At 44.8% G+C, this 19,544-nt stretch overlaps 1 protein-coding gene across 1 annotated transcript in view; it reads left to right on the top strand.

The window, feature by feature from the left end:
• Positions 1–15,999, top strand: part of ADGRA3 (adhesion G protein-coupled receptor A3) — a 60,847-nt gene extending 44,848 nt beyond the window's left edge. The window contains 7 exon segments of the mRNA XM_048510106.1: positions 1,976–2,137; positions 3,596–3,799; positions 5,937–6,150; positions 6,279–6,487; positions 9,625–9,749; positions 12,581–12,704; positions 15,622–15,999. Coding sequence (XP_048366063.1) covers positions 1,976–2,137; positions 3,596–3,799; positions 5,937–6,150; positions 6,279–6,487; positions 9,625–9,749; positions 12,581–12,704; positions 15,622–15,771 — 1,188 coding nt within the window. The 3' untranslated portion in view covers positions 15,772–15,999.
• The last annotated feature ends 3,545 nt before the right edge of the window (positions 16,000–19,544 follow it).

Genomic DNA, 19,544 nt, shown 5'->3' with positions numbered 1-19,544 from the left:
CGGAGCTCTCTCAGCCCCACCCACCTCACAGGGTGTTTGTTGTGAGCGGGGAAGGGCAAGGAGATTGTAAGCCCCTTTGAATCTCCTGCAGGAGAGAAAGGGGGGATATAAATCCAAACTCTTCTTCTTCTTCTTCTTTTCTCTGTGAAATTCACAGTGGTTTTCGTCCTAATTTTGACTGGCTTCAGCATGGTTAGTACAACATATTCTTGCAAGGCCACCCACTGTTGTGTGGTCTCTGTAATTGATCACAGTTGAACGTATATCATTGTAAATTGCCTCTACTTCTTGCATTTCATGGCCTTTGGTGAGATCCTGCTGTTGACATTTGTTTTCCTTCATACCTCTTATAAGGCCAGCTAGATGAGGATCCACTGAAGGCGTGTTCCCAGGCCGGGGAGAACCCAAGTCAGGATGTGACCCCCCAGAAACTACTTTTGCTTTGTGCGGGTACCAAGGTCACCTTTAGCGCGAAGCAGGAAGCCGCTGCCATTTGGAGGGCTGGTCTACTCGCCATGATGAAGCAAAGGCTAGACCAGTTTTTCTCAACACTGCAGCTCAGCCCTTGGAGAGCTGGTCTATCCACAATTGAAAATAATGGGTAGAGGCCAGGTCCACCAATTTTTCTTAAAGGCAGGTAGCGCAACCTTCCAGAGAGCTAGTTACCCGTGTGATTGAAAGTATTGGTAGACCTGGCCGCTTGAGAGCTGGTTCCAAGATGAGGGGGACCTGCCAGATTTGGGGGGTGGGGGCAGTTTCAGTGCTTTCCCTGGGCGCCATTTTCTATAGATACGCCCCTGTGAGGACCCACGATATGCATATAACAAAGTGGCCTTTCCTCCTAGATTACTCAAAAACACTATTAGGAATAAGTGCATCAAAAAAGTGTACATTGAATACATAAGTCTGTCAACGTGGAGAGTGGAACCAAAATGCAGAAATAAGTCACAATATCATCTGCGGATCCACAATAAGCAAATAAGTTACACTGGTCTCTGAAAGTAACTTGCAAGCCAGCAGAACTCTACAAAGAGTCCATAAATGGCCAAATATCAGACAGGCTTCCTAGTATAAGCCCATTTCATAAAAATCAAATGTACTTCCTCAGTACAGTATTTGGTTTTGCCCGTTTTACTCTGGGATCACTATCATCATAATGTAATACATTTTATTATGCAATGAGAAGAACCAGGTTATAGGTAGCTGCTGGGTGGGGGCCATACAAGCACGAGGCAGTGAACAGATTCCCTCAAAGTCTCTGGCGTGGTGCAGTGCTTTAGAGTGGTGGACTGTAGTCTGGAGAACTGGGTTTGATTCTCCACTCCTTCACATTAGAGTTTGGATTTATATCCTACCTTTCTCTCTTGTAAGGAGTCTCAAGGTGGCTTACATGCTCCTTTCCCTTCCCCTCTCACAACAAACACCCTGTGAGGTGGGTGGGGCTGAGAGAGCTCCGAAGAACTGTGACTAGCCCAAGGTTACCCAACTGGCGTGTGTTGGAGTGTACAGGCTAATCTGAATTCCCCAGATAAGCCTCCGCCACTCAGGTGGAGGAGTGGGGACCTCATGCAGTTCTTCAGGGCCTATAAGACAGAGCTGTTCCCCAGGCTTGTCATTGAGGCAGCAATGGCTTCCCATCCAGTGGACTCTCTCCCACCATCCCCTTGTTTCCCGATCTTTCTGTTTGGACTGTAGGGATTGTATAGCTAGATCAGTTAACAGATGCTGTGCATCATTTTGTTGTCTTTTGCTGCATGTCAGAAGCTGCCTGAGCCCAAAAGGGGAACGAATAATAATGATATGTAAAAGGTGGGATGGGAGAATGTGCATTAAACACGCTGATTAAATTAGATTATTTTACCTGACGTTTGTGATTTGGGGCGAAGAGATGGAGCAGAATTTTTTATTTTAAAATCCTTGTGTGTAAGACACGCGTGTAGAGGGGTGACTCCTTTGTCTCTGTCTCCTGCACTAGCTTGGAGATGTGATGGTGGACATTGCGAGTAACATCATGCTGGCTGATGAGCGCATCTTGTGGATGGCGCAGAGAGAAGCCAAAGCATGCACTCGAATCGTGCAGAGCTTGCAGAGGATTGCGACTTACCGGCTGGCAAATGGCGCTCAGGTTTACTCAACGGTAGGCAATTTGCATGCGATGCACAATCAATAATTTATATTCTATCTTAAACCTTTGTATTTGTGTACCTTTTATCTCAGGTTTTTTAATTGTGTTATGATTATTGTTATGCCAAATAAAGGTTTATTAATTAAATTAATTAATTTGCATGCTTTGTTGTTATCATTGTAATTCAGGTATAGGTATTATTTTCTTTTTTCTTTTTTTATTTTCTTTTTGTAATTAGTTTATTAAAGTATATAGTTGTATACCACAAAGATTTTGTTTCATTCTCTATACATTGTATAGTATGTATACATATCTGCTTGATCTTGTAAAAAAAAATCCGTACAGGAAACAATGTACAGTGATTAGTATACACAATTAAAATCATTTCTTCCCCGATTGGAAGATTGGTATCATATACCTCGTTACTCATTACTCTAAAGACTTCTCTTTCCAAAAATTCAGAAATTATCATTATACAAACTTATGTGGAAAATAATAAAATATGAATAATTACCTAAATCTCACTTTAATACATTATACTTCCAGTTAAAATAATTTTTCAACAGTTTCCACTCCTCCTTCCACTCCTTATTTTAGTAGTACAATACAACAACCTTTATTAGGCATATTAAAATAGGCTCCAGAGCGTCACAGACATTTCTAAAGTACAAATCAAAAGTACATTCAAAACACAGACAGATAAACTGTATCTAGCATTGGACGTTACTTAGAAAATTCTGTCACTTGTAAAAGAAATTTTGCTACTTTTTCCAAGAGCACGGCCTCTGTGTTATTTAACAAAAGCTCCACAACAGAGTTGTCAGAGTCTCTTTCAGATTTGCCCAGGAGAGAAATTCCTAATACCCACATATCTCAGACAGTCAAGTATAACGTGAGCAAGAGTCTCCACTTGGTTTTTACAGTGTGGACAGACCCGATCCTGGAGAGGGATAGATAGGTAGCGACCCTTTGTAATTACCGATGGGAAAGTATTGCATCTGGCCCTTCTAATAATCCATCTCTGATGGATTCAGTTAATAGTTCAGTTAATAGTTCAAGATATTTGGCTATGTGCCCCTGTTCTGGTACTATTCCAACAGAAAGGGGTATTTTAGTAGTAGTGGGGGTTTAAAATGAAGAAAACAATTATTTGGGGATTGGAATATGCGAATTTTGAAAATGGGCATGTGTTCTGGCCAGTCAGTGTAACCTGTATTGCTTGCAGCCTCGTGGCCTATCTTGGAAGCTAAGTGGGGTTAGCCCTGGTTAGTACTTGGAAATCAGATCACCAAAAAATGTCAGGGAAGCTGTGCAGATGAAGGCAATGACAAACCACTTCTGTTCATCTTCCCTTGAAAACCCTTCAGGGTCACCCTGAATCAGCTGTCACTTGATGGCACTCTGCGCACGCACGCTGGCTTCTTCGTCACGCACAGCACAAAGCAGTTTTTCTGTTTTCGATTCCTATAGTATTCTCCAAACATTGCAGTGGAAGCCTACGTCATCAAGAGCTCCAGCTTCACCGGGATGACCTGCACCGTCTTCCAGAAGGTGGCGACGACAGACCGCACTGGGCTGCCCGACTACGGGCGAAGAGATGTGGATGGGAATCTGGATAAGCAGCTGGGCTTTAAGTGCAATGTCTCTAATACGTTGTCAAGTCTAGCACTTAAGGTTAGATTTTGGAGTGGGGTGGGTTATGCCTTTGTCAAGATCAAGTTGTAAAGCACTGCCTAGACCAGTGATGGCGAACCTATGGCACGGGTGCCAGAGGTGGCACTCAGAGCCCTCTCTGTGGGCACGCATACACACAGTTCATCATGTGGGGGGTGGAAAATCACCACCACCCCCACCCACCCCCCACACACACACATCTAGGCTGGCCTGGGCCACTGAGAACGATGTGCGTGCACCGCAGTGAACAGGGAGGACTCAGCTGGCGGACCTGGTGCCTGTGCTCCTGGCGGCTGCTGCCCGAGGGTCAGTGGTGCAGAGTAGGCAGAGATACTACAGAGGCACACATCAGTGCATGCAGGACTTGCTGGAGGCTAGAGCAGGCTGGCCCCTGCTCGAGCGGGTGGGGTGCAGGAAGAGGGAGCCAACCAGTTTTTTGTAAACTAAAACCTCAGCATTCAGGTTAAATTGCCAGGTTGGCACTTTGCGATAAATAAGTGGGGTTTGGGTTGCGATTTGGGCACTTTATCTTAAAAAGGTTCGCCATCATTGGCCTAGACCATAGCATTGCACAGTGCTGGGGTGGGGGTGTATTGTAAATGATTCCCCGTGCAAAAAAAAAATCCCCACAGATTTTTAAAAGGAATCTAAACAGAAAGCTTCCTGTGGCATGCTCATGCCCTGTTTCCCTGACTGCAGTCCCTCAAAGTAACTCCTTCCAAAATTGAGCTACATCACAGGGTTGGTGTACGAGTAAAATGGAAGGTGGGAGAACGATGTGCCCCACCCTGTTCTGCTTGGAAGAAAGGCAGGGAAAAATTTTGAATGCTAGATTGGTGGTGAAATTTGAGCACCTGTATTCTCTGTTCATTTTACTACCTTTGTGCCTTTTCTTCAAGGAGCTCAAGGTTTCACATGGTTCTTCAATTTATCTCAGCCCGTCCCAGGCCCACCTATGTCACAATGTGTCTGTTGTGGGGAGAGGAGTTTTATAAGCCCCTTTGAGTCTCCTTACAGGAGAGAAAAGCGGTTTATAAATCCAAACTCTTCTTCTTCTCCTAGGCTTAACCTGAGAAACTAGCTGTTATACAACACTGGTTCTTAAGTAGTGCAAATGATGGGCTGTGTGCTGTATTTGTGCTCCGACAGCGTTCACAGGGCACAACTTATATATTATGCAAACTTGCTCATGAATATGCAAGGTGATGCTCTATTGGAGGGAAGATAGGCTGAGGTAACAGCTATTAAAATCTGTTTTTAGGAGGTTAACAGTCAGTTTAGGACGGAAGTTTTATTGAGCAATTGGAAAGCCATAGCTGTGATTTTTATTTGTTTTTGGAGGGTTTTATTTTACACAGATTATACATATTCACAGATGGAAACATGGTTCTGGAAACATGGTTCATAAGAGAGTGCTCTCCACTTGCTGAGGGAGATTTCCTGGTTCAACTGTATTTGGCATTGGGTAGACCAGCCCAAAAACAGATTCTTTGCTGAGAGAAAACATACCCAAAGCAGAAGGGAGAAAGAGCTGATTTCCACGCCTAATCATAAGAACAAGCCTGCTGGATCAGACCAGAGTCCATCTGGTCCAGCACTCTGCTACTCGCAGTGGCCCACCAGGTGCCTTTGGGAGCTCACCTGCAGGATGTGAAAGCAAGGGCCTTCTGCTGCTGTTCCTGAGCATCTGGTCTGCTAAGGCATTTGCAACCTCAGATCAAGGAGGTTCAAGATTGGTAGCCATAGATCGACTTCTCCATAAATCTGTCCAAACCCTTTTTAAAGCTATCCAGGTTAGTGGCCATCACCACTTCCTGTGGCCGCATATTCCAAACACCAATCACACGTTGCATGAAGAAGTGTTTTCTTTTATTAGTCCTAATTCTTCCCCCCAGCATTTTCAATGAATGCCCCCTGGTTCTAGTATTGTGAGAAAGAGAGAAAAATGTCTCTCTGTCAACATTTTCTACCCCATGCATAATTTTATAGACTTCAATCATATCCCCCCTCAGATGTCTCCTCTCCAAACTAAAGAGTCCCAAACGCTGCAGCCTCTCCTCATAAGGAAGGTGCTCCAATTCCTCAATAATCGGCACACGCTGTCAGATCTGTGTTAATCCTCACTGTTTTATTGTAGAACACCGTCATGGAGGCTTCTATCCAGCTGCCGCCTGCCCTTTTCTCACAAAAGCGCAGAAGAGAAATCAGGCCGGCAGACGACACCATCTATAAGCTTCAGCTTATGGCATTCCGCAATGGGAAACTCTTCCCGGCCACGGGGAATTCAACAACATTAACTAACGACAGAAAGCGGCGCACCGTGGTCACACCTGTTATCCTCACCAAAATAGGTTTGTTGCTGGCAAATTAACACTTTCCTGGAGCATCAGCTTCAGTGTCTTCCATCTTGAAGTTGTTGTGTTTTTAAGTGTGGGTGTGTATAACTTGAAACTTTTTTTTTTGTCTCATACCAAACAAGATGGTTTAAGCCCGCCCCACCAACACATTCCTATTAACGTGACGTTGCGACGGATTGCACACGGCGCAGACGCCGTTGCAGCGCAGTGGGACTTTGATTTGCTGAATGGACAAGGAGGGTGGAAATCGGACGGATGCCACATTCTTTCTTCAGATGAAAACGTCACTACCGTACAGTGCACCTCGCTCAGTAACTATGCTGTCTTGATGGTATGTGAACTGGTAACATTTTATGCGGTTTTCAGAGGTGAATATATCTATCGGTGGAAAACCTCCCATTTTCGTTACCTGGTTAAAACTGTGAATAGTGTGCCGGATCTGGATGTACTGGTTGAAATCTTACTTGGCTTCATCGGGGTAGCTGTTACCCAAATAGTCTTGCATGTTAAGAGCATCCCCACATGTACGCAGGTAAAATTAAATTAAGGACCACTGTCTGTGTATACCAAGGTTCAGAACTTAGTAGGTGCACTTTACTATGGGAATGGGAAAATTCCCAGAAATAAAGCCAGTGGAAAGTAGAAACAGTGTCTAACTTTTTATTTAGAAATATAGATCAAGGAAAACCAGGAACCACTCAGAAGGCACTCAGAGCAATTTCTATCTCGCTGTCTTTCTCTCCCCCAAGACAGTCTAACACTGATGCAGTAAAAGCCCACATTAAATGGGAGGGGCAAATGAAAGCAGGCATACCTGTCTTGATGCAATGAAGGTGTCCTGGGTAGAAGGAAGAAGCAAGGCAGAGACTGAGGCCAGCTGTAGATCTCGAAGACTCCTGCATCCCAAGTTGTAGTGTCAGTCACATTTCATTTCCTTTTCTACCCCTTCAAATATCGGTTTGTAGGATTACAAATAAAAACAAAGATGAGGGAATATTATCAATAAAACAGAATGAGGGAATGAAGTGCAATCGTGAGGAAGTCAGCTGTTGCAAAATTCTGACGTTTGAGGGGCTATATTTATGCTGGGGAAATGTTGGAAGGTGAGCAGCAAGTGGACCCCCAAAGCTGGGGTTGATTTGGAGCCAGAACATTTGAATCTTACTAGCCAGTTTGATTGTAACTGCCAGGATAAGAAATTACAGATGTGAAATGGCTTACCAATAGGGGGAGGGGGTATTGGAATAAACTGGGCACTGGATGGTGTAGAGGGTGGACTGGTAGTCATATTCTGAGGGAAAAGTAGGCTTAATATGAGGCGGGGAGGGGTGGATCATCAGCTCATCCTTCTGGGCATTAAGGGTGTGTTGTTACAGCTAATTAGTGAGACATTGCCTGCATTTTTTAGTGAGTAAGGAGCTATTTCGCGGGATGTTTCCCTTTTGTTGCATTAGGAAGTGCTTTAAGCAGAGTTTTCGTTCTGTTTTTCTGTTCTCACTCTGAGCGAATACCTTGCTGGATCCCAGTCTGAATTTTACTGAAATACGGGATCTCCCTTATGAGAGCCAGCATGGTGTAGTGGTTAAGAGCAGGTGGATTCTCATCTGGAGAACCGGGTTTGATACCCCACTCCTCCACCTGAGTAGCAGAGGCTAATCTGGTGATTCAGATGTGTTTTTGCACTCCTACATTCCTGCTGGGTGACCTTGGGCTAGTCACAGTTCTTCAGAACTCTCTCAGCCCCACCTACCTCACAAGGTGTCCGTTGTGGGGAGAGGAAGGGAAAGGAGCGTGAAAGCCACCTTGAGTCTCCTTACAGGAGAGAAAGGTGCGGTAGAAATCCAAACTCTTCTTTTTCTATGGATGTCTTTTTGGTCCGTTAACAAAGGCCCGAGGAGACTTATGTTTCAATCCAGGATTGCAAATGACCACTCTCTTGCTAACCTATTTTGTAGGAAGGATTACCTCAAGAACAGGAAACGGGACATTTGTGTGTGTGCGCTTTTGTGAATTTGAAAGACTTTCTGCCCCCCTTCCTTTTTTCTTGGAGACACTGATAACAGTGAAATTAACTCAGATAGTTGCGTGTGGGCCACTCTGTCAAGAATCTCAAAAGCCCCTAACTTTACTGGAATTATTTCCAAAGCTGTTCTGAACCTTAATATATCTGAATTGTTAAGCAGCTTAGTCTTTGAGAAAGTATTACTGTAACAAATAACTTAAAATACTTTTAATTAGTTCAGAAGGACCCGAATTCGTTATTAAAGTACAATCACTGCAGTTTACTTTCCAATGCCTTTTAGGATATCAGTCGCAGGCTTTCTTGATTTTTGTTGCCAGTACATTTTTCTTTTTAAAATGTAGTAATATGGTTGATGCTGTGGCCCATGAAGTCTTTATGTGGGAGAAGATTGAAATTAAAAATTATTTTTGAACTCTTGGAATTAGAAGCTATTTAAAAAATGTTAATCAGTATAATCCTAGAACTTGAACATTCTCATTCTCCTATCTGACAATTAAACCTAATCCTTCTCTAGACAAAAAGTGGGTTTTTAAAAATCTAAAATATTAGCTGAGTTGAACTTCTGTTTAAAAGAGGAGTGGATTTCAAGTAAAATAAGACTGCTACCTGGTGAAGCAAACATAAATATTAAGCCATCCTCTCTGCGCCCCCCCTTCTTTGGATGGCTAGATTGTGCCCGTTGTCTTCATTCTTTTATTTCTGGGAGAAGGTCAGTAGTTATCCTGTGATACTTGACAGTTACATTCTCTGAAGCTGTTGCTACATTTTTACTCAGTGTACTGCAAGTTGTGCAATAATGATCTTTTTATTGTATTTGGAATTCATGACACACACCGGTTTTATGCCTAATAAAGGTTTTTTAAAAAATATGAAAGTTCAATACAAAGTAAAATAATTATAAAAAATATACATGCAACTTTGATTTGAAACCTATGCATATATGATCAATTTGGTTGATATTCAATTTGATGATCAATTTGGTTGATATTTCAATAAGTTGATACTTCAGATAGTTACCTGTGCTAGGCCTCTGCCACAGATGCTTTTTGGTCAAATCCATGCTGGCTCAATCAGCTGAGATGGGCAAAGATCCAGGAGACAAGGGGTAGGTCGCATCTCTGCAAGCTACCTGTTCAGGTCCTCAGACCGCAAGAACTGAAACTGATCCGTCACAATGTATCTAGATGATTCTCTGAATGAATGGAACATTGTGGCACTACATTGTGGCAGAATTACATTCTGAAGAGTTAATTGCTGCAGCCGTTTTCCCTACCCAGGAAATCCTGTGTGAGGGTGGAACTGTGAGACATTTTGAGGAGGCTTCTTTGATTGCTAAGCTGAGACGGACAGGTGCAGGTTCAGTTCTGTCCTAGACTTACTCTGTTCTTTTTTATCAGCTTTTTACTGCAAAGGTTGGACTAATTCTGTGCCTCATTTTGTCTCAGGATTTGACAAGGATAGACTTCTACGCCCAGTCAGCTGGCCTTCTGCATCCGGTGACCTATGTCTCCGGCGTGATTCTTCTGATGTGCCTCTTGATGATCAAAGTTAGCTACGTATACCATCACAGGTAACAGCAGTCTATGTAATGTATTGCCGAAGGCTTTCGTGGCCGGAATCAACTGGCTGTTGTGGGTTTTCCAGGCTGTGTGGCCATATCTAACTTCACTTGGATTTATATCAACCCACAAAATATTTAGTGGAATTCAGATTGGGTGTGCGTGCGTGCGTGTGTGCGTGCGTGCGTGGGTTTTTTTTCCTGGCAACTCTACACCAGAAGTAGAGAGAGGCTTTATCAAACCAGGAAGAGTAAGGTCAGGATATCCACCTGATTGAAAAGCTGAACGATGCTTTTGTCAGTCATTGACTCAATCACTGAACTAGTAATTAAATTGTAGGATTCGCTGCCAATAGATGTGGGGCTGGCTACAAGCAGGAGTGAGTCTAAGAGGGGGTCAGATTCATGTCGGAGGGGTCTGTTAGTGGCTGTTAGCCATGAGTAAATAGAGCCATGCACAGAGGCATCCCACCCCTGAAACCCAGCACTTTACTCTGTTCAGCATAAAGAACCAAGGAGATATGGGAATCGATTAGCCACATCTTCCTGGATCTTCTGTATGTCGGATGCTTCGCCAGTTCATAATGCCTGCCGTCCCTTGTCCCCCCCACACACACACCTCCAATTCTCTTATAGTGTTTAAAGATGCTATTCAAATGCTGCTTTCGTCAAAAACATGCCCTGCACCAGGAAACACAGATAGCTGATAAAACAGCATTTATCTTGGCCTGCACAGGAAACACAGATATCTGATAAAACAGCATTTATCTTGGCCTGCACAGGAAACAAAATGGTGGGTGCAACTTTACAAAAAGGCGAGTCTTGCTAGTAGCCATCCAGGCCAATATAAATGCTATTTTATCAAACTTCTGTGTTTCCCAGTGCAGGGCATAATGGTATCAGTAAGAGACTCTTCTGATGATACTTCCCAGGTTTGGTGAAGTTTTGTTCAGGGGGTCCAAAGTTATGGACCTCAAAGGTGTAGCCCCCATCTCCTGTTAGCCCCCATTGGAAACAATGGGGATAGGGCACCCCCTTTGGGAATCCATAACTTTGGACTCCCTGAACCAAACCTCACCAAACCTGGGTGATATCATCAGGAGAGTCTCCAGAAACATCCCTGAAATTTTGGTGCTGCTAGCCTAAAAACTGCGCCCCCTGCAGGCCAGAAACGGAAAAAACACTAAAAATACCAAAGAAATCCCACAAACAAACCTGCATTTTGGGCGCCCACCACAAGGTGGCGCCCTGGGCAACTGTCCACTTTGCCCAATGGGAGGAACGCCTCTGCGTGACTGCACTTGCAGCTTTACCCTGAACAGACTGTAAGATGCAGTGGCAAAGAAGGGCTCATCCTCTGTGCCCTGTTTGCTGCCTGTCCGCTGTGTGAAACAGGACGCAGGACTGAGACGAACTAGTGGGCTGATGCAGCAGGGCTCTTCTTTTGTACCTTTAGTGACTGTGGGAATTCTGCAGTTAAGAAACCCCTGGATATCCAAAAGTGAAGTCAAGCTTACTCACGTTATATAACTTGCTGCCAGTAGAATTAACAAAAAAAAATAATGACAAGAAAATATAGTCTGGATTCATTCCCTCCTGCATTCATATTTTATGGTGTGGAACTGGGTCACCATTGTAGCACACGGGATGGTCATTGAGCATAAGAATAGTTTGGAGTGCTGTATAGTTGCATCCAAATCAAGCATTTGTGCTTAGCTGTGATAATCATCAGGAGACTCTATCCTTCTGGCCCAGCTAGAAACCACCTCTACTGATCTTCCTTTGCACTGTGCAGGTAAGAGTTGGATGTCTTCTGAGATATTCTCCCAATTCATTGTGGGGTGATACTAAGGCCAAATTGACGAAGCTGACATGCCCCACCCATTGAGTATGTACTCTAAAAGATGCCATAAAACCCGCTGTGGTGTGCAAAGTCCCCTTGGCAGGTGAGCAAGAGTTCTTCCCCAGGTAGATTTATGCAGAAAAGTTTCCTAAAAGTACGAAGTGTGAGAGGCGCCAATGAAGATGTGAAATAAATCTCAAAGGCCATTTCCTATCCTCTATCAAGTCTTTATGCCAGACCAATTTATGGAATATATTGTCGAAGGCTTTCACGGCCGGAATCACTGGGGTGTTGTGTGGTTTCCGGGCTGTATGGCCGTGTTCTAGCAGCATTCTCTTTTGATGTTTTGCCTGCATCTGTGGCTGGCATCTTCAGAGGGTCTGAATGATGATCTGTGGCTGGCATCTTCAGAGGATCTGAATGATCTTCAGATTCCCTGAAGATACCAGCCACAGATGCAGGCGAAACGTCAGGAGAGAATGCTGCTAGAACATTAGAAGCAAAAACCACCAGGCCACAGTCACACAGCCCCGAAAACCCACAACAGCCAGTGGATTCGGGCCATGAAAGTTCCAATAATACGCAGGATTAGGAATTGTATTGTCGAAAGCTTTCACGGCCGGAATCACTGGGGTGCTGTGTGGTTTCCGGGCTGTACGGCCGTCTTCTAGCAGCATTCTCTCCTGACGTTTCACCTGCATCTGTGGCTGGCATCTTCAGAGGATCTGTGGCTGGCATCTTCAGAGGATTCAGATCCTCTGAAGATGCCAGCCACAGATGCAGGCGAAACGTCAGGAGAGAATGCTGCTAGAACACGGCCGTACAGCCCGGAAACCACACAGCACCCCAATTTATGGAATATTTAGTATTTATCATGTCATCTTTATTTTGAAAGGCCCAGGGGGGTGCAGACTGGCGGGGGCAGGTAAATCAAGTTGAAACAGATGTTCCGCATAATGGGAGCGATTGCATGAAATGTTGCCGTGTCTTTGTTTGACAGCATCATCAGAATCAGCCTGAAAAGTTGGCACATGCTAGTGAACCTCTGCTTTCATATTTTCCTGACCTGTGTGATGTATGTCGGAGGCATAACCCAGAATAAGAATGCCACTGTCTGCCAAGCAGTAAGTAGGAATGTGTTTTGAGAGAGCGGTACTAAAAATGTGTAATATGCAGGCATTCGGGGATTCCATGTAATAACATCACTTTTTGGCAGTTCCACATTTTCCCTTTCAAGAAAGGTACTAAAGCAAAATCAAAAACACCATTCTTCTGTCACTTTAGAGCACGCTGTTTCTTTCTGCTTAGTTGTAGCATACAGCTGTGTAGGTGAGGATCTTTTGGATTTTCTTTTCAGTTTCTTTGCTGAGAAACTCCAAATTCATGGCAGAGAATCAGGGAGAGTGGGGGCATTTGCCATTGCGCCCCAATTCAGATAAAGTCACGGCTGTAGGTCCACTGCAACAAGAACACATCCGACATACCTCTGTAGCTGCATGATGCAGGTGAAGATTGATGGCTGTTGTCAAGGTGGGACTAATTTATTAGGACCATTAAAAGGTGGGACTTTTATTAGGACTAATAAAAGGAAACATTTCTTCATGCAACTCGTGATTGGTGTTTGGAATATGCTGCCACAGGAGGTGGTGATGGCCACTAACCTGGATAGCTTTAAAAGGGGCTTGGACAGATTTATGGAGGAGAAGTCAATCTATGGCTACCAATCTTGATCTGAGATTGCAAATGCCTTAGCAGACCAGGTGCTCGGGAACAGCAGCAGCAGAAGGCCATTGCTTTCACCTCCTGCATGTGAGCTTCCAAAGGCATCTGGTGGGCCACTGCGAGGAGCAGAGTGCTGGACTAGATGGACTCTGGTCTGATCCAGCAGGCTCTTTCTTACGTTCTTAAAGTGTCTTGTCTATCATTACTGACTGGGGAGTCACATGAAAGCACATGAGAAACCACAGGGTTTCCAGAGATACCTTCTAGAGCAGAGGTGTCCAACTCTGGCACTTCAGATGTTCATGAGTTGGCCATGCCAGCAGGGGCTGATGGGAATTGTAGTCTGTGAACATCTGAAGCACCAGAGTTGGACACCTCTCTTCAAGAGACTACTGAATTTCTTGACCATCTCCAGACCAAATGCATGTTCTTCGGCATTCCATTTAACTGTTTTCATTCGTTTTTTGCATAGTCGTTCATGCACAATCCCAGAAGCCTCGTTACAAAATAGATCCCCTTAGTCTTTCATTTCAGAACTGCGATTCACCCACCAAAAATGCTTAAAAGCTTGTCTGCATTCTTAATCTCACAGTAGGGAAATGTCCGTCCCCGTCCCACCCCCCCAAATCACAAGGGAACCCTTTCCAGCACCCTATTTCTGGCTGTTTAAAGGCAAACTGTGTGCTCCACCATTATTACATGCACACAGAAGAAGAAGGGACCTATAATAAACATTACAGAGGCAGCGTGGTATAGTGGTTAAGAGTGGGAGACTCTAATTTAGAAAACTGGGTTCAGTTTCCCCCTTCTCCACATGAAACCTGCTGGGTGACCTTGGACCAGTCACAGTTCTCTCAGAGCTCTCAGCACATGCGGAGGCCGACAGTGGCAAACTACCTCCAAACATCTCTTTCTTTGAAAACTGTACACCAGTGGTTCCAAAACTTATTTGGCCTACCGCCCCCTTTCCAGAAAAAATATTACTTAGCGCCCCCTGAAAATTAATTTTTTAAAATTTTAATAGCAATTAAACAGAAAGATATATGTATTAATGTTTCTACCTTTGGCCATCACCACCCCCCTGGATCGCTGCAGCACCCACCAGGGGGCGGTGGCGCCCACTTTGGGAATCACTGCTGTACACGGTCACCGTGAATCAGCTGAGACTTGATGGCCCTTTCCACTACCCCAGTAAACATTAGAACTACTCTTTACCATTGATAATACTTGCACATATTTTGAATTCTGACAGCTATACCTGAGTACAGCTAGTTACATGAAAAACTGCTTTTCCTGTTTAGAAGAAAGTTTTGGAAGAGACAGAGTGATTTCCCCACCAATTAAATCAATGGGGGCTTTACGCACAGTGTTTTATCCAGCATGCATACATTCAGGGGTCTCTGCTTCCTAACTTTTGTATGTTAGAGTCTGTTTTCTTAATGATCTCTCTGCATGTAAAAACATGTGTTTGAGCAGTTTAATACAGTTTACCTAAACTGGGGTGGGGATCCAGTGGTGGGATTCAAATAATTTAACAACCGGTTCCGGTGGTGGGATTCAAATAATTTCACAATTGGTTGTTTACAAGCACCATTTTAACAACCGGTTCTGCCGAAGTGGTGCGAACCTGCTGAATCCCACCGCTGGGTAACTCTGCATAATACCCTGTTTCCCCGAATATAAGACATCCCCGGAAAATAAGACGTAGTAGAGGTTTTGCTGAAGTGTGAAATATAAGGCATCCCCCAAAAGTAAGACGTGGCAAAAAGGAATATAAGACCCTGTCTTATTTTCGGGGAAACACGGTATGTGTGGTTTTTTCTCTTAGGCTGTTTCCACACGGCCACGCTCGGGGGGGGGGGGGGGGTCGGCGTATACGACGTCGATGCACACACACACCCCGTCCCGGTAGGGGCGGGGAAGACAACGCAGCACTGCGCCGTCGCCTGAATGCCTTACCTTCCCTCCGACTTTCCGGCGCATCTCCCAGGCCAGGGGACACGCCCCCCTGCCCTGCGTGACAGCTCTGGAGTTGCAGGGCGGGGGGGCATGTCCCCAGGCCTGGACAACGTGCCGGTAGGTCGGAGGGAAGGTAAGGCATTCGGGAAAGGGGGGGGGATGGCGCCTTCCAGCCGCTGTTTCCAAAAACAGCGGCTTCGCGCCGCTCGGGGGTTGCGAAGCTGCCACTGCTGCGATGTGGTGGCGGCGGCCGTGCAAACCCCTCCCCAGGGATGCTGTTTTTAGCGTCCCTGGGTCGCTGTATTCCGCCCGTGCAGAAACAGCCTTAGATATTTTATTGTTTTAACATCTATTCTCCAGGTTGGAATAATTCTGCACTACTCCACCCTGGCCACATTGTTGTGGATAGGAGTCACTTCCAGGAACATTTATAAACAAGTTACAAGAAAGGTAAAAAGATGTCAAGATCCAGATGAACCACCACCCCCTCCTCGACCAATGCTCAGGTGAGATATATCTTTCTTCCCCTTCCCCTTTATTTGCTGTGTGTCTGTACCAGGCTGTATGTGAAACTGGGTAGTCTATAAGCACAGCACAGAATTGATAGAGAAATGCTTAAAGCCCAGGATATCGAACTCAGGTCCTCCAGATGTTTGTGGATTACGATTCTCATCAGGCCCTGCCAGTTGAGACATTTTGAACCTGTAGCCTAAAATATTTGCATAGAAGCTTAGTTGTTGGGGGGGGGGGGTCCTTGTTTTCTAATTAGCATGGGTTTCCAATGATGGGTCTGAAGCTGAGATTAGTGAAAAAGAATAATTCTTTTTTTTTTGGGGGGGGGGGTTCCATTTTGACTGTAGTGGAGTCATGTATCTCCCAGTGGTTACCAGTAATGGGGTTGGTTTGTGCACCCAGCGCAGATCTACTGTTGTCCCATTCTACTGCCATGGAACTCTGAGTGGCACACAGTTCTTCAGATCCTCTGAAGATGCCAGACACAGATGCAGGCAAAACGTCAGGAGAGAATGTTGCTAGAACACGGCCATACAGCCCGGAAACCTCACAGCACCCAAGTTTACACTTAGATTGCCCAAATTCTATCCCATTATGTATGGGGTGGGAGGCAGTCTCCAGGGAATAAGTGGTTAGTGTGCCTGTAATGTTTTTAAATTTATGTCTGTGTTTCTGTAAATTGAGAGGTAAGTTGTAGAAGGAAGGGGGGGCGTGAAAGGGGGATGAGAGAGCGAGGTGGTTACTTAACCGTGGAGAGCAACTTAGAGGCTGTGCTGAACTGATTCAGTCTGGGCTAGAAGAGGGTTTGTGCTAAACTTGACAGAGAGCAGTCTGTGCTGTAGACTGGCGGGGGGTCAGACTGTGCTATACTGAATCAGAGTGTGTTAAACTGAATCAGAATTTGAGAGAGAGAATATTACGTGCTAAACTGAGAGACAGCAAGAGTGTTTTCTGTACTGAAGACAGATAGTGAGTCAGTCTGTGCTGTACTGAAAGCGAGAGACTAGAGCAGTGATGGCAAACCTTTTTGAAACCGAGTGCCCAAATTGCAACCCAAACACCACTTATTTATTGCAAAGTGCCAACCCGGCAATTTAACCTGAATGCTGAGGTTTTAGTTTAGAAAAAAAGGTTGACTGCCTCTTCCTCCACGGCTCCGCCCCACCTGCTCAAGCAGGGGCCAGCCTGCTCTAGCCTCCAGCAAGTCCTGCACGCACCACTCTGTGCCTCTCTAGTATCTCTGCCTCCTCTCTGCCCCCCACCCCCCCAGGCAGCAGCCACCTGGAGCATAGGCACCAGACCCGCCAGCCGAGTCCTCCCTGCTCACCAAGGTGCACACACATCGTTCTCAGTGGCCCAGGCCAGCCTAGATGTGTGTGTGGGGGGGGGGGGGGTAATTTTCTGCTCCCCCACATAATGAACTCTGTGGGTGCATGCCCACAGAGAGGGCTCCAAGTACCACCTCTGGCACCCGTGCCATAGGTTCGCCATCACTGGACTAGAGAAGGAGTCAAATCCTGATACGATCTCAGAGAGCGAATTGGTGCAAAGTGAAAATCACCTCAGCAGAATGTATTGTTGAAGGCTTTCACGGCCGGACTCAACTGGTTGTTGTTGGTTTTCCGGGTCGTGTGTCGCCACACAGCCCAGAAAGCCCACAACAACCACCTCAGCCGAAGTTGTTACTTCAGTTTGGTGTGGTTTTTTGGTACATTATTTCCTGAGACATATAAGCTACATAACATATATAAATAAAACGTCAAATTTGTTAAAAATAGCCTGGAATCCCACACTGGTAATTTCCTCAGGGCCACATAGTCCTTTGAAACTTCTTTAAAGCTCCGACGCACTACTTCAGGGGAAAGAATTAAAAAGTTTTGGAATTAAATTCCTGGTAGCAGCACAATACAGAGAGAGACAGAAAGGAGCAAACATTATTTTGCACCTATTATAGATATTTATTTGTAAAGAAATAAGAGTAGGCATCGCAGTGCCAAATTAGCATCTGAGACACTGGTTGTGAAAACAGAAGGTGGAGCGGGGTGGGGGGGGCTGTGTATGTTGCCTTGACTTCCTTAGAAAGTGGGAGATTGATATTATATATCTCTGTCTGTCTGCCATGACTAACTTATTCAGAGGTGAGTATGCTAGCAAGTATCTTCCATTATTTGAACTGGAGATTGAATCAGATGTTAATCAGAAAAAGAAACTGAGTTGTACTTCTGTTTGAGCAGAAAGTTTGCTGGGTTTGTTACAAATTCGTCAGCATTTGATTCATATGTTGTTATTTTTTTTTACCCTGCTAAAGTAGTTTAATCTTGAAACCTGGGACAGACATTGTCCTGGATTAAGCAGAAATTATATACATCTCCTCCAAATAAGTTTTTTCTTCAAGCTCAGAGTGTGAACATGATGTGCTTGGATACAGATTTCTGCATTGCTGCATGCACACGCTAGGAAGTTATGTACATGATAGGCAAGACCTTTTTAAAAGAAGCAAAGCTGCCATGAAAGAAATGGATTTAGAGCAACGAAGCTGAAGTCAAAAGGTGCACAATTCTTTTCCCTTCCTGCTGTTTCCCTGCCCTAAAATATCTCCCCCTGCCCCTGGACTCAAAACACAGTCTTCATTTTTGGTGCAGATGCTCCCTCTCAACAGTCCATCATGCTTTATTTCTCTGGAGTCGTCCACAAGGTGGCAGGAAATGCTCATCTTTCCTTAAAATGAGCTTCATAAGCCGCTGTGTTCATTTGTCATACACAGTACTTTTCTGTAGCTCACTAAGAATGTTCATACAACGCTAAAGAGAGAAACGGTTGGGAGTTTTTCCTGAATATCTCCCCTTGCTTAGCTGAAAGTATGGATGAAGGAAGATTCCCTCACAGCTCCCGTTCATTTCAGAGGAATCTGAACAGGAGTAGCTTCTAGTGGATAGTGTTCATCATACTTAACGCTCATGGGAAAATTCTCAGTTGATGTGGTACTGTAGTCAGTGGCTGATTACGCACAAGGCATCTGCTGCACGACCGGGGCAAATGTCTGTCGTAGCAGCATTTTCTGTACAGACATATTTCCTTAGGCTCCACTTTCACTTTCTACTCCCCTGTGGCAAGCAAGACCACTTCCAGCCCAAATTTAATTGTGCTTTGTCGCCAGAGCAGGGAGCTTTTCCGGTGAGCACAGCTTTGCCCTGGACCTCTTCCCTCTGCTCAGGGCCAGCCTGGCTACCTGCCCCCTACCCACTCTTTGCATTACCGTCCGTAACTTTTAATGTATTTTAGGAGCAGCAGTGGCATAGTGGTTAAGAGCAGGTGTGCTCTAATCTAGAGGAACCAGGTTTGATTCCCCGCTCTGCCGCCTGAACTGTGTAGGCTTATCTGGGGAATTCAGATTAGCCTGTGCACTCCAACACACGTCAGCTGGGTGACCTTGGGCTAGTCACAGCTCTTCTGAGCTCTCTCAGCCCCACCTACCTCACAGGGTGTTTGTTGTGCAGGGGGAAGGGGAAGGAGTGTGTAAACCCCTTTGAGTCTCCTATAGAAGAGAAAGGGGGGATATAAATCCAACTCCTCTTCTTCTTAATGTATTTAATGTATTTTATTTTAATGTGTTAATGTATTTTATTGTAATGGATTTATTTTAATCTGTATTTCAATGTATTGTATTAATGTATTTTATTTTAATCTTGAATTATTTTAATCTTGAACTCTGAGCCCTATGAGGGAGAGCGGCATATAAATTTGATGAAATAAATAAGAGAAATTTCCCC

This window comes from Sphaerodactylus townsendi, linkage group LG10 (assembly GCF_021028975.2).
Source record: "Sphaerodactylus townsendi isolate TG3544 linkage group LG10, MPM_Stown_v2.3, whole genome shotgun sequence".
Taxonomy (NCBI): Eukaryota; Metazoa; Chordata; class Lepidosauria; order Squamata; family Sphaerodactylidae; genus Sphaerodactylus; species Sphaerodactylus townsendi.
This window is presented reverse-complemented; position numbering and strand designations above follow the sequence as displayed.